This window comes from Zalophus californianus, chromosome 4 (genome assembly GCF_009762305.2).
Source record: "Zalophus californianus isolate mZalCal1 chromosome 4, mZalCal1.pri.v2, whole genome shotgun sequence".
Taxonomy (NCBI): domain Eukaryota; kingdom Metazoa; phylum Chordata; class Mammalia; order Carnivora; family Otariidae; genus Zalophus; species Zalophus californianus.
In genome coordinates, this window is record NC_045598.1 from 91,373,400 (window position 1) to 91,388,785 (window position 15,386).

Here is a 15,386-nt window from a genome sequence, read left to right on the forward strand (position 1 = left end):
TATAATCCTGACAAATTACATCTCTTACTTGCCACCAAAAAGACATATCGCTGGGGTTAACGACACAGGCTCTGGAGTTGGGCTCCCTGGGTTCGGTCCCAAGCTCCACCAAGTATCAGCTGTGTGTCTTCAGTAAGTCACCCCACTTCTCTCTGCCTCAGTCTCCTAAACTACAAAATAGTGATGATAAAGGATCCCACCTCATAAGCATTATAAGGCTTAAATTAAGTGAGGTAAGACATGTAAATGGCTAAAACAAAACCTGGCATGCAGTTAAACACTCAAGTACTTAATATGCACTAATTAAAGGTCTCTCTTGCAGAGTTATTTGAAGTACCCAGCATAATACTTGTATACGTAGGCTCTCCATCACTAGTTGGTGTGATGAGGACACACGAATGTGTTAGCATCAGATCTATTCTGAGAGAGAAACTGGCAGCACAAGATGAAACTAGAATCATTTACTCCGGCACTGAAGAGGCACAAGAACCATACATACCTAGTTAGGAAAGTGAACCCATGAGAATGAAGGAACAGAGCAATAAGCAATCGAGACTTGGGGAGGAATACCCCCAGTAACCCCTCTGAAGCCTAGTGGTACAGCCTGACCAGCTCAGGGATGCCTACAGAGGTTGCAGGGTTGCACCTCCTTGCTTGCCTTTGAGACATTTAGTTTCTGACAGAAAGTGCTTTCATTTGCTTTTGTTCCTCTCTGTGATCTTTCATCTCTGGCCATTTTTAGATTTTATCACTGGTTATTAGCAGTTTGGTTATGATGTGCCTTGGAGTGTTTCTTTTTGTGTTTATTTTGCTTGGGGTCCATGAAGCTTCTTGGATCTGTGGTTTACAGTTTTCCTCAAGTTTGGAAATTCTCCAGCCATTATTTTTACCTGCCCCTCCTTCTGTTTTCCTCACCTACAGATTCTAGCCCCCAGCCTCCCTGAGCTCAGAAAGAGTGACCCCCGCCCCGCACTCAGAAAGACCACCTGGCTGTGTTGGGGTTCTCCCTGCACTGCAGGCTGGAAGGACCCTGAAGGAAACCGCTTTGGGCTTTCTTCATTGATTTCCCTTCTCTCAGAACCAGTCCTGTACTGCCTGTTGTCCAGTGTGTAAAACTGTTGTTTTACATGTGCTGTAAAAATGTTCTAGTTATTTAAAGCAGGAGGGAAAGTCCGGTTCCTGTTACTCCATCATTGCCAGAGTAGAACCATTTTAGGGCCTCTGTGCAGGGGCGGTGCTCAGCAAGGTCCCTTCAAATTCTGATTGTCTGTAGCTGTGCATGAATGTTCACTGGTGTTATGAATGTTCTCGTTTCTTCTGCAGAATGAGTCTGTAAGAACAGGAGCCTCTGAGCAGTCAACTGAAAAGTCCATTTCAGTCCACAGTGGGCTGGTAACCAGTACATTACTCCCATTTTTTAGAATTTCCTCTTAAAATTCCATCTGGGAAGAGACCAGTCATGGTGGTTGCTTCTGGTCTTACTAATCTTGGGCATACTCAAGAGTGTGAAATGGTCAAGTAGTGTAGCCCCTGGCGTCTTGACACAGGAGGAGATGGGTACTGGTGATAACTTCAAGCAATAATACCATCCCCTCCTGCTTACTCAGGAGGGCTCAAGGATCCTCACCTAAAAATAAACCCAGCTGCCATCAAAAAGGCACTGTGCTTTTATAGACATGTAGAAAACCTTTATCCTCCCAGATGAAGAAACGATAGAGGGAACAGGTGTGTTCATTCCATTATAACCTAGGGCCAAGGTACTAGGTGCATCAGCAATAACAGACCTTCTGTTGATGAGGCCATTACTTCATTTAAATATGTTTTAGTCACAAAGCTTGCAAATTTTAAGTTTTTAGTATTCTCCATATTTCATTAATAGAGGTCAGTCAGTGCCTGGAATATCAGGACAAAGGCTAAGCTGCTATAACAAAGAGAACCAGAAATAGGGTGGCCAGGCTGACGAGACAGCTTTGCCTCGGAAGGTGATTCACTGACCCAAGGCGCCTCCATTTTGCCCTTCACCATATTCCCTACCTGTTGTCAAATTTGGATGGCTACCAGTCCAGAGCAAACAATTTCTCTTTAAGCAAGTGAGACAGAGTTGACACATCCCCATTCATGTTCCATGGAGGTGGGGGGGGGGAGGGACTAAGTCACATGCCAACACCTGTCAACAAAGGAGTTTAGGAATTGTGGCCTCTAGCTGAGAAGCCTGTACAGCCTGTAGCCAGAACCATGAAGAAGGAGAGGATAGATTTAGGGGGACAACCAGCAGTATGCCAAACCAAGCTAATGAAGAAATAAACCCCTCTTCAAGATCACTTCACTTTAGGGGCACCTGGGTGGCTCAGTTGGTTAAACGTCCAACTCTTGATTTCGGCTCAGGTCACGATCTCAAGGTTGTGGGATCAAGCCTCCACGCTCAACAGAAGTCTGTTTCTCTCTTTCTTTCTCTCCCCCTGCTTTCATACCATCTCTCTAATAAATAAATCTTTAAAAAAAACCACTTCACTTTAAATCTGTATTACACCGGTATAATTTACATTACTGACTACATATAAAGACAGTGGCATGGGGCACCTGGGTGGCTCAGTCTGTTAAGTGTCCACCTTGGGCTCAGGTCATGATCCCAGGGTCCTGGGATCAAGCCCCGCATCAGGCTCCCTGCTCCGCGGGGAGTCTGCTTCTCCCTCTTCCTCTGCCCCTCCCTCTGCTCATGCGCTCTCTCGCTCGCTCTCTCTCTCAAATACATGAAATCTTTAAAAAAAAAAAAAAATGAAGACATTGGCACGCTGACTAAAAGAATTCTTGTACTTTCTAGAAAGGTACATTAAGACACCACACGCTAAAAACAATCACCCATTAACTGCAAGGCCTGGGTAAATTGCCAGTCAATATATACTCTTGGATGAGATTGATTTTTTAGGATTTACATATAAACAGGTTTCAAGAAAACATTTCTTGCCACACGTTAAAGATTTAGGAACAATACTAGATTATTGTAGGAATAAGTGTGACTCGACTAATCCAACATATTGATGATAAACATTTAATATTTCAAGTATTTTCTATCTGTGATCTCTTTAAACCGTGTGGAAATTAAATCTAGCAGAAAATGCCTAATGCACTATCTCTTTGAGGGCAAGCTTAACCAGAACAGTGTTAAGCATTACAGCTCAAGATCTTGAAGTGTTTTTTTTTTTCCCCCTCCTGTTGTAGGGTGGGGTCCGGAGCTTATGAACAAGTTGTGATCAAACGCTAGAAGTCAAGCTGGTGAACTGAAGCTTCCCCGGGGGTTGAGACGTGGGCAGTCAAGCCGTCGAGGCACTTCGTTCAAGCACTTAGGAGAAAATGAGCGTATTTTACAAATGAAGCACGGTCCTCTATTAAGAGGAAAGCCAACACCGATTTCTTCTCGGAAAGTGCCCACCACTGCCCTGTCCCACCCACGAAAAGGGAACATCAGAACTGTAGCATCCAGGTGCTGGGCCACCTGTCGCTAGCCGCAGACGGCTTCCGCGGTCACTGCATAGGATAATGAAAAGCCTGCTTTTTCTTTCCAAACATCCAGGTGGGGAAAGCAACACTATACATCTGAGTATAGCTCCGTGCTGAAGTATAAAGTCTGTAGTAGAGGCGCTCAGCAGGTTTGGGCTCTAATTATTTCATTTTAATGTTTGGGAGGTAATAAGTGAATCATGTGGACCCTATAAATTCTATCAAGATAGTTATAACCTCTTAAGGAAATCTCCCAGATTCCACCCTACCTATAGTATTGTACTGTTTAGTAACTTTTCTTGATTAAATAATTGATACAAAGTTTGGGTGTTCATGTTTGGGGGAAAATGTTATACTACAATTTAAACGTGTAGAATGCTTAATTCTCACCATATCTGTCACAAATGGAATGTGTTTAAGTCTGAGATAGGTGAATGAGTGTAATGCCTGCCATTATTTTGCAACACGTATTGTTACTAGTTAACGTTAGATGAGCTGCAGAACTCCTACTAGCACTATAGATGAGATTCACGCTAAGTTTAATATTTAATAGGTTAAGCTCCCATAAGGCACCTTAAGAGCTGTTCTAACTGAGTAATATCTGCTGGTTTCAGGAGTCAGAATTCAGAACAGGAGGAAAATTGTAGCATGATCAGAAACAGTGGCCTTTTCTGTGTAAGTTCAGACTTATATCTGAAACTGAAAATTATTCCAAGGAGGTGGCAGATAAGACAGGGGACAGCTGCTTGACATTACTGACATGGACTCGTGGTTTTCTATTTTAAACTCTGCACAATAGGATACTGTGTTTTTTCCTTTACTGTAACAGTAGTTGTTTTGAGACAGTAGACTATAACATAATCCAATATAGCTTTAAAAGTAAGAATATCTGATCTGGATCCAGTTTAACAAGCTCAGCAGATAGACCATCTTTTCATCAGGTGGGAAGTTTTTCTGGTCTTACATGACAAGTTTTAATGTTCTTGGAGTCACTCAGTCACTGAAGAAAAATGCAGATTCTATAGAACCAGTAATTCCCAGTCCTTACATTCAAAACCGTGTGCAGATAAAAACACAATACGTTAGAATAACTTTGGTCTAGGTATTTTTGTGTTGGCAAAGTAAGGGGAAAATACATTAAGAAGATATTTCAATGTCCAAATGTAGAGATTTGGAAAAATTTTGAGTAGTTCGTTAGGGTTTTAGATTTTTTAACATTCCAAAGCTTAGGTATTCTAAATTAATCCAGTTCTACTGCAAATAGATATTTTTAAAAAAGTAAAACCCCATTTTAGAATCTTTTGAATGTTGATAGAGTTTGAGTCAAAGTTTTGACAAAGGAAAAAAATTGACCTGACCATTTTAATCTAACCAAGGAAAAAACCATTAGCTTAAGTGGTAAAGACTTGCTTGCTCTCTGTGATTAACAGTGAGCTGATCCATCCATTATATGTTATTGGGGGGGGGGGGTCAAAGTTTTTAATAGAGATATGAAACTAGTGTTTACAGATATTTATGACATGTTTTAAGAACATATTTTTCTATTTTCAAAATATTTCTAGGCTATATTTTTTATTGGCACTTCTGCAAATGATTTTGCCATTTTGAAAATGATAAAAGCTATCAATTATAAGCAAGGTTCAGTGAGGACATTCTTCAGATATGTGAAAGGTCCTGTAATCCAGGCATTGCCCATCTTATCCCTGCCTGCCCTCGGCCTCCTGGTACCTTTATACAAGACTGGCTGTCAGCATTTAAAAAGATACAGAATTATTTTTTTAAAAATGTGGAGATCTTGAAAAGCATAAAAATCATGCCCTCTATAATTTTAGCAACCACCAGATACATCTTGATTTATGTAGTAGGAAATCATTTTAATAGAAACATTGATGAGGGAAAAGTCAGCACAAGTCTGGATTCCTTTTATTTTGTGTGGCATTGGTGGGCATACTTTGCAATCACATTTATTTACAGTCCCCTGGAAATATTTGTTAAAGTTTGTTTAAATGTCTGCCTGGCTTTTCTGGTTTTTCTTAGAGCATGTACTGTGTAGCCATATCTTAAAGATGTAGCTATTTTTAAAAACTGCTTTTTATTTTTTTTAATTTGAGAATTTTTATTTTTTTTTATTTTTTTAATTATGTTATGTTAGTCACCATACAGTACATCATTAGTTTTTCATGTAGTGTTGCTTTTTAAATACCAAGTGCACTTTTGGTTCCATTTGGAATTGAGAAAATTGGATTTGAAAAATTAGATCTTAATAAATTGGTCTTTAAAGTCAAATTTCAAATCACCCAGTCTTGGAGAATTTGCAAATGTATAACATTGTCTTTGTCTAATCCTATCCTAGAGAAAGATTAATGGTATATTAAAGCTATTTATTTGTGGTCAGAAAAGGAAGTCTTAAATACCCTGTTTGGGGGAAATACAGAGGCCAGTCAGAAGCCCACTTCCTGTGACTCAAGCTGGTAACTGAGACCAGAGAGGATGTCGCGTAGCAGGGGCAGAGCAGCCCTGGGCCATCAGTTTGCATTTTGATGGTTGACTCCCCTTTGAGGTGTGGAAGCCTTCCATACTCAGCAACTGTTGTGGATTAGTACTTTAAAATCTGAGAAAGTCTCGACCAAGAATCCTAAAGCCCACCATCCCATTACAGGAAAATACCATCAGAGCAATGATATCCAAACTAGATTCCTCCGTTTTGTTTTGCTTTTGCAGGAAAACTGTGAGCCATCAAGGTCCACCACTTAGCCTATTTGTTACTAGAAGGAAAACAAATCTTCAGCTAACCTCCAACCAAAACATAAGACATCCAGAAGTAATTTTAGACTGAGACTGCCACGCCAACTAGACCACTTTGCAGACTCAAGCTGACAGTATTAAATATTTAAGTGCTCTGAAGTGTTAGTCTACGTAATACTTACATAATCATATAATAGTGCTTAAAAGAGACTGGGCTTATATGATGGGGTTGCATTTTATTTCAACAGGTCTAACTGGGACAGTTCAGAAATTATACTTGGTCAGTTCTCTTAGATGGTACGTCATGTGAATATATTCAAGTACTGTAACTGAAATTATTAATGCCCCTTTCTGTGTTGGCTTAGGTACTATGCATAATTTTAATAGCTCAGATGTTTAAGAATATAAAGTCTAAAAATATAAAGGATGAAATAAGTTTAAAGACTACTCTGGAAATAAAGGCCTTATTACCTTAGATATATCATTTTTCATAAGAGAATATATACACAGTATATTTTAAATAGTCATGTGGGTGGTCTCTACTCCCTATGACAAAGCTGGCAAAATTTTTTATTTACAACGACAACATAGTCTGCATTTACAAATGTTTATGTTCATCTTATATATATATATAACAAAATTCTCTTGCTGATATTCATTGACCAAATCCCATGCAGAGGAATACTTAGGATATATTGATATTGTTTGTTTTTTGGAAATACATCTTATTCTGGAAGTTGATACAACTTGTGGGTAATCATGTAAATGTTTATGGAGAAAAAATTGTTATGGAAGTGATTCCATTAGTATTGTTCTAATACTTGGAAAATGACCTTCATATTTATATATTTGACTGTACAACTATAAATCCAGGAAATTTTTACCAAAAAAAATTTATTGTATTTCTAATAATGTAAAGGTGAATCTTTTATCTGTTCAATAAAAATCATCTTAAACTTTACAATGTGTATACTTTAAAATGTCAGTTAAGATTCTGTCAGAAATCGGTCAGATTCTTGCCAAGGTAAGAGAACAGAAGTAAAAGGATCAGTATACGTTCTCCCTGATGGTTCCCCTCATTTATTACCAGGTGGTGCACCACAGACTTGAATCCTCCAGGGAAAGACCCTTCTTTTGAACTCTGAGCTTCACCCTGCAGTGGGGGGGGGGGGGGGGGGGGGCGCAGGGGGGGGCATGGGCTCTAGAGTAAGACAGACCTGAGTCCGAATTCAAGCTCCCTTCTGAACCTGTTTCTAATTGAGGGTGGACATAATACTATCACTGACTCTTCTGGGTTAGGAGCAAGAACCCATGAACTATTAGGAATATACCACAGTAAGCACTCCTATTGGGCCAAAATTGGCCTTTGTGCAGCATCTACATACATACCTTCATTCTTAGTGCTAGACACATAGAAGATGGTCAATAAACAGGCCACCATTAGAGGGTAAGATCCTCATGGAAATGATGCTCAGTGCCACCACTGTCCACAGACTATTCCTCCCTTTGACTAAGTCCTCACAGGGGAACAGCGCCAGCACGTTCCCTTTGCTGATACTCAAATGACAATAGCCATGTAAAGAGCAATGGTTCACTATGGGTTTGAACCCACATCTCTCTCTCTGCAGATTGCCATGCAGATGAGGAAAGATTATGTGCGCTAAGCAGCAAGACCCTGTGGGATGGGGATCATGGTGCCAGATCACAGCAGAAGCCGGCAAGGCCCTCTGATCTGCCCTCATACTCCCTTGCCCACATCTCAGGCATGGAGTTCCCAGGCCCAGCCTTTCCCCAACACCCGGTGTTTTTCTCTCCTTCCTCCCTCACCACATTTTAGTCCTTCATTCCTGCACCTACATATCACATACCTGGTATGGACAAATCTTTGTCTGCATGATAGGAAATATTTGGTGGTGTTAATCCATCCCACATCACACAAAATGTAACAAAACTTTAGGAAGCAAACAGAAAAGGCTACCATTTGGACACTCCCTGAGTCCATGACATCTATTCCATTTGGCCCCACATGACAAGGAAACAAAATGTCAGAGACCTTCCTGCCTGAATTACATTAGACCCCGTTCCTATGCACTTGACTTCTAGAGATTTCTCCTTAACCATTTCTCTTAAACTGATCTTTAAACCATTTAGCAGTTATTTCCAAGTATAATTGCAAAAAGCTTCAAGTTATTTTGCCGCTTATTTGTATCAGGGAGTTCTCAAAGCACAGTACAATTACCTTTAAGTGGGAAAAGTGTGCCACCTTGTGGTATTTAACTTCAGTGATTCAGTTCAACTCTCTCCCAAGTGACCCTGTGTCTGCCCCATTCCCAGTAATCTATGGAATTAAGACAAAAGGAAAAATACTTTCAATACTAATTTTTTTTTAAGTAAACTCTCTGCCGAACATGGGGCTTGAACTTACAACCCCCAGATCGAGTCACATGCTCTAATGACTGAGCCTGCCTGGTGCCTCTGTTCAATACTAATTTTACATAATTTGAAATACTCGCAAAAAAAGATTTGGAAGCATCAGAGACTTTTACCCTACTTAAGTAAGTTGTTTTCCTTTAATGTGGAATTAATAAAAGATTGTCAACTCTGTTCTGTGAGGATTCCTACTAGAACGGACGGGGTGGTCAGCATAAATGGCTTCCAGAGGGATGAGGCTAGACAAAGATAGCAGTAGAGTATCAGAGCCTCTTCAACAAATGCAAAGAATCTGACTGGGTCAAGGCTAAGGCTAAGGCACAGGAGTAGAGAGCAATGTGACGTTTCTGGGGAAGACCATAAAATGCCCAGAGCTTAATCTGACTAATTCCAGCCACAGTCCCATGAGGATGAAAAGGAGATGAAGGCAACAGTGCAGGCGAAGAGTCCCCAAAACGTGACCGGCACGCGAAGGGCCGAGCGTTGACGGGTGACTTCCAAACGATTTGTATAAGGAGCCTGGCATGCCGTGGTCTTCAAATACTAGTGGCAAAAGAGGTGAAACATCTCCCATACAAATTTCTGACCTCTGGCTCCCACCAGCTTGTTTTGCAAGACCTCGGGAAAACCCGTGTGTTCCCTGTTGCGGGATACCCCTGGAAGATGGGCATCCTGTACCGAGAGCAAGCCTGTTAGCCGTGGTTAAACCACCTGGCATCCTTGAAGGTAAGGCTCGAGATTCCACCTTGCACACCGCTCCTCCCTGACCTCCTGTCAGCAGCTAAACAAACACAGGACCCTGCGTAACAAGGTGCTTCTGTTGGCATCTAGCTGAGGGAATTTCACTTGGAATTACTCCTTGATACTCAGCGACAGAACTGAGCCCCGGGGTGGAGAGCAGTACCTCTGAGAGCTCAACGGCAGGGTGTGACATGTGTGAGGAGACTAGAGTTGAGCAGAGGAGGAAGGGTTGGGAGGAGCTGTGAAGAGTCACTGCCGTCTCCAGGGCATGGAAACTAAACTTGAAGCCACAGTGCTGTCAGGACTTGAAGCTTCCAGACCATGGAAACAGCTGGAGGCAAACTTTTATTCAGATCAAGGGCCAGGGGTGTTCTAATACCTGGTAACACACATTCCACACCTACTCTTGGAGGTGGGCTATGGCCCTATTTTTCCCTCTTAAGAACTGCCTCTCCTACGCAACCACACTTTTCATTACCATTCAGTGCAGTGAAATTCCTTGGAGCAAAGACATCTTAAAAGTTGAGGCCTTTATTTACAAACCCTGCAGTCCATTCCAAGGGTTTTCCTAGAGGAACAATCCACCCCCTGAAAAAGGCACTGGTTCTTGTAAAACTGGAATCTACTTGTAATTCCAGTTATTGTGAACATAAGAACCTTTGTTGTCTCTAAGGAGTGAGATGGGAGGGGGTACAAACACTGCAGGGACACTTTGTCAGACACCATTTTTTAACATAAACTTAAGAAAAAAGTGATCACTTTTAATTTTTAAAAAAAATTATTTGAGAGTGCACAGGCAAGGGGGAGGGGCAGAAGGAGAGGGAGAAGCAGGCTCCCTGCTGAGTAGGGAGCCTGATATGGCACTTGATCCCAGGACCCTGGGATCATGACCTGAGCCCAAGGCAGACGCTTGACTGACCCACCAAGGTGCCCCAAGAAAAAAGTGATCATTAAAATGAATGCAAACAGATGGAAATGAATTTATAAAATACACTGCTAGTGTTAAGGAAGCTGCATCAAAAAGTCAATACCATTTATATAAAATGGTATCAGAAGATAGACATTTTAATCCCTTGGAATTCTGAGGAATGGTTGGCAGGGCTGCTTTCTTCAAGAAAGCACTGAATGAAGTGCACGGAGTTTCCAAAGATGGTGTCGGGGGCAGGTAGTAAGGAAAAAGCATAAAGATTATAAAGCTTACTTTAGTGTCTACATAGTTCTGAATTGTCTTCATTTTTAAAGTTTACTTTTACAATTTTTTTTAGATTATAGAAAAACGAGTTTAGTTTTTAATTGGCAGGGTTGTTCTTTTGGGTTTTGGAGGGATACTAGAGATAAGATAGAAACCACCATCAAATACCTTAATATCAAGTTTCAGCCAGAGCTGTCAACTTCCTGCTGCTCACCAGTCTCTGCACCCTAAGGCTTCTCAAACCAGGATTTAGCACGGGTTTTATAACAGGAAATTTGTTTTACCTAACATATAAGGGACACATACACAGGCAGGAGTTCCCCTACAGGAAAGCAAAGGGAAGCTTCTTTTAAACATCTCCCCCAGAGAGGGCCTAATATGCAGCCTGCATGGAGGAAAAAGAAACCTACTGATAGCAAAGCATGATTCAAAATTTTAAAAATTTCCTCATGTCCCCTTTTACAGGAAGCTGCTGGAAAATAAAGTAGGGATGAAGGGGCGGTGGCCATCCAACACTGCCCCCGGCGGGGGGGGGGGGCTTTACATGAGCTGGGGAATGCACTGGGAGGTGAAGTAAAGGGAGAGCAGAGAGCAAGTTGAACAGGGACAGTGACTGGGACGCCTGGGTGGCTCAGTCGGTGAAGCATCTGCCTTCGGCTCAGGTCATGATCTCCGCGTCCTGGGATCGAGCCCCATGTCAGGCTCCCTGCTCGGTGAGGGGTCTGCTTCTCCCTCCCCGCTGTTCTTACTCAAAATATTTTAAAATGTGAGAGTGAGAGAGCACAAGCTGGGGGGGTGGGGGAAAAGCCTGATGCAGGACTCCATCCCAGGACCCTGGGATCATGACCGGAGCTGAAGGCAGACACTTACTTAACCCACTGAGCCACCCAGGCGCCCCTCAAGGTGTTTTAAAAAGAGTGGCTGGAGAGGACTCATCTTTATTTCAGTAGGTCCCCACACTTAGACACCTGAAATCTGGCTAGAACTTTACACAACTCATTTTGTATATAAAGCAGAGAAGATACTCTAAAAAGTAGCAACCCTAAAGATTTTGTCAGAGGCAGACTGTCAGAGCACAAGCAGGGGGAGTGGCAGGCAAAGCAAGCTCCCCACTGAGCAAGGAGCCCCATGTGGAGCTCGATCCCAGGACCCTGGGATCATGACCTGAGCTGAAGGCAGACACTTAGCCGACAGCCACCCGGGCGCCCCTAGGGTTGCCACTTTTCTTAATCAGGTATTGGATGGTTCGGTCCCAACCTTAAAGGACTGTTCACTTTCTAGACCTGCAACATGCCTTGCTATGAGAACCAGCTGCCTGGATGAGGGGATGAGCCCTTATCTAACACTGCTGCGATTAACACAGCTACCTTAGAAGGAACATTACTCTGGGCCAGGCAGTCTTCTCAGTGCTTAAACTCCAGGCAGTTATTTCTCCCAGTAGACACAGAAGTGAGCTAAAAATTCCCCTAGCAAACCCAGCTTTGGCTGGGTTTACAACAATAAAGTCTCTAATTGCTTTTGTCCTTTTAGAATGGTCTCCATTTCCATGCTGCTAAAGGGTAAGTGTACATAGCTTTTTTGTTTAGAACAAACTGCCAACTGTGGACAAGAACAGCTGCCTTTAGTCTATATTTTAGTGGAACACACATCCACCTTATCTGTGGCCACTCTTCCACCTCAATTCCCAGAAAGCTCAGTGGTTGGCAAAGCTGCAAAGATTTACTATCTCTACAAGAACATCTGACACCTGGCTTAGACCATTAATGAACCTTTCCATGTACAAAGGTCTGTATCAAAATAGAGGGTGAAGACAAATAAAGGATGTAGATCCTGATGTCGCCAGAGACATGGGAAACACAGTAGCTCCATCACCCAGAGCTATCACATGAAAAGGTTCTCAGGAAGGGATGAAGCTTGAACAAAGTAATCAATTAGCCTGGAGGACAACAGGCCAAGTGGGCTTGGGCTTGGGCTTGAAACCTTGGCTCTAACAGATGAGAAGGAAGCCATATGCAGAAGTCATGCAGAAGCCTAGAAAGACAGGGGCCTTTTGTTGGGGAGATGGGGGCAGTGTAGCAACAGTATGTCTTACAGGTCCTATGCATTCAAGATGGAAAAATCAGTCTAGAAAGGTGGGGGTGGAGGGACTGAAGAGTTGGTTAACAAGAGACTATGTGATCAGATTCTATTCTTGAGTCCCTTCTTTCCCGACCCTCCTCTTCAAATCCACTTTCTACTTATTAACCAACCCTTCAAAAAAAACTTGGGAACTATGACCCCAAGAGGCCTTTCCTAGGCACCAACACCCCACAGCCAGCCTGCCCCTGGTTAGTGAGGCTATGACAGCTGTGGCAGACTGGCAAGTGGCCAACGGTCCTTCGCTCCTTGTTCCTTCCCAGGAGGACATGAACTGGGCACACATCAGCTCAGAAGAAACTACAACTCCCAGCTTTCAAGTGGTAAGGTGATCCTTCCATCTGCTCAATAAGGAGCAGAACAGTGGTGTAGAACCAACCTTACCAGAAAGCTAGCACATGCCCTGTCCCTTTCTTTGCTCTTTCTCCTTGGAATAGGATTTGCAATATTCAAGTGGTAACAAACTCAAAAACAGGGCACCTGGGTGGCTCAGATGGTTAAGTGTCTGCCTTCGGCTCAGGTCATGATCCCAGGGTCCTGGGATCGAGTCCCGCATCGGGCTCCCTGCTCCTTGGGAGCCTGCTTCTCCCTCTGCCTCTCTCTCTCTCTCTCTCTGTCTCTCATGAATAAATAAATAAAATCTTTAAAAAAAAAAACAAACTCAAAAACACCTTCATCCCTGAGGTACATCAGAACAGGAAGGCAGATGAATAGGTCCCTTTAGTGGCAGAGGTCAGCATCTCAGCTAACCTCTATACTCAGGTCTCTCATTTAAACCAGTTTCCACCCCAGGGTGAAGCTGTTCATTCTCAACTGGTACAATAACCCCAATTCCACCCAGTAAGCTGCCAGGGATGAGACTGCTTTTATCTCCAATTATTTCCTGTATGTTTTAGGCAAATATTACAGTACAGGTGAGCATTTAGCCCAAAGGAGGTAGAGAATCCTAGAAACTTTTGAAACTTATTCCCTGGGAAAAGGTTTTATTTTGACAATCCAATTTGCTTTAAGAATGTTTAAAGTCACATCCAACTGGGTCTAACAGAAACATGAACAAACGCATTATGAACCCTCTCCACCACCCTGCAAAAAGCATATGAAAAACAAGGTTAGAGAAATTCAAAACCAAGTTGCCTAAACTTACGACTCCAGCACAGGGCTGATTAAATGCTCATCAAAGAGGCGTTGTGTTTGGTAATCAACCAACTCCACCTGCACCGCACTTTGATCTCCATTCAGTAGAAGTCCCTCAGCAAGTATTGTTCTCAGCTTCTCCATACTACCCGCCACCAAGTGGTTCACCTTCGGATAAATAATGAGTCTTTCCAGGGGTACGTAGAACTTCTCTCCCACACTGTAAGGTTTGGGGGACTGCTCTATTTCGGCCCTTTGAGCTTCTGTTAATCCAAACTGTGGGGTACAACTGCCAAGTGGTACCACTCGATCGCCCTCCCTTTTCCTCAGACCCCGGAGAAACCTGCTTTTCATTAAGCCGATTGCTTTGACCGACTCACTACTCAGAGTAAGCCGGAAGTATTTGCTTTGCTGTAAACTCGGGTATGACGTGGTGTAAACCTGAAGGAAAAATTGGAAGAGGTTTCACTTCATTAGTAACTTCTTACATTATTAACTGTGTATTAACTATACATATCAAATCCTACTACCATGCATGCCACCATATAATGGGAATCAAGCCACAAGCACAGTCATTAACTATCTGATATGCTTTAAAAATTCTAATGATCGGGGCGCCTGGGTGGCTCAGTCGTTAAGCGTCTGCCTTCAGCTCAGGCCATGATCCCAGGGTCCTGGAATCGAGCCCCGCATGGGGCTCCCTCCTCAGCGGGAAGCCTGCTTCTCCCTCTCCAGCTCCCCCTGCTTGTGCTCCCTCTCTGTGTCTCTCTCTGTCAAATAAATAAATAAAATCTTTTAAAATCTTTAAAAAAAAAATTCTAATGATCAAAGCCAGCTTTCCACCAATTCATACCAACTCAATGTTCCTACATGACATTAGAGAAATGCTTAGGAGGGCAACGTGCTTATTCTTCACCATACCTCCTGAAACCCAAAGGGCCTGAGAAGCTTGGAGGTTCAGCTGCAATACTCATTTCCTGAGCCACGCTATGGAGGAAGTGCTGCTGATCCTAACAAATTACAATAGGGGGTCACTGGCACATCAGCTTGGAGGCTTTCCAGGACTTCTGATCTTTCTCTGTAATGTGCTTTGAGACATGACAAAAGGCCAGGTGGTCTCCAGGGCTAAGAAGATAGACCAACCCTGAAGGCAGTTGTGGGCATGAAGGATTCTAAGCTCATTTACATTTATCTCTACAGTGGGGACCCCTACAGAGTTCACCATCCTAACCCACGTGCTTCTTACTTACCCTGGTCACTACCTCAAAGAATACTCACAACTTCATAAATGTGTTCCTCTGGAACGTGTTCCTCTGGCTCTGAAATGCTCGATTCAGTCGCCTTTGCTATGTTTTTCTGGAAGACCCCTATCTGGGTACAGTATCCAACATGCTCAGCTCCTGCTGGTGGATCCCCCACACCAGTGAACTCTACAGAGTAATTGTACAGTTTTGCCACATCCAAAGCCCTAAAATCAAAAGAAATGCATTTTTGAAAGGTTTGGTTAAAT

General features: G+C 42.7%; 2 protein-coding genes across 6 annotated transcripts in view; one reads left to right on the forward strand and one right to left on the reverse strand.

The window, feature by feature from the left end:
• FAM102B (family with sequence similarity 102 member B) overlaps positions 1-3,819 on the forward strand; it is an 88,047-nt gene extending 84,228 nt beyond the window's left edge. The window contains exon 11 of the mRNA XM_027591211.1: positions 3,220-3,819. Within this exon, the coding sequence (XP_027447012.1) occupies positions 3,220-3,262 (43 nt within the window). The 3' untranslated portion in view covers positions 3,263-3,819. The remainder of the gene's footprint in view (positions 1-3,219) is intronic.
• Positions 1-15,386, reverse strand: part of HENMT1 (HEN methyltransferase 1) — a 59,589-nt gene that overhangs the window by 34,908 nt on the left and 9,295 nt on the right. For 4 of the 5 annotated variants that reach the window (XM_027591117.2, XM_027590850.2, XM_027591034.2 and 1 more), the window contains exons 6-7: positions 15,155-15,344; positions 13,887-14,317 (exon numbers count right to left, since the gene is read on the reverse strand). In XM_027591117.2, the coding sequence (XP_027446918.2) occupies positions 13,887-14,317; positions 15,155-15,344 (621 nt within the window). Of the gene's footprint in view, positions 1-8,482; positions 8,582-13,886; positions 14,318-15,154; positions 15,345-15,386 lie in introns of those variants that run through there. The other variant, XM_027590907.2, reaches the window with a different exon arrangement.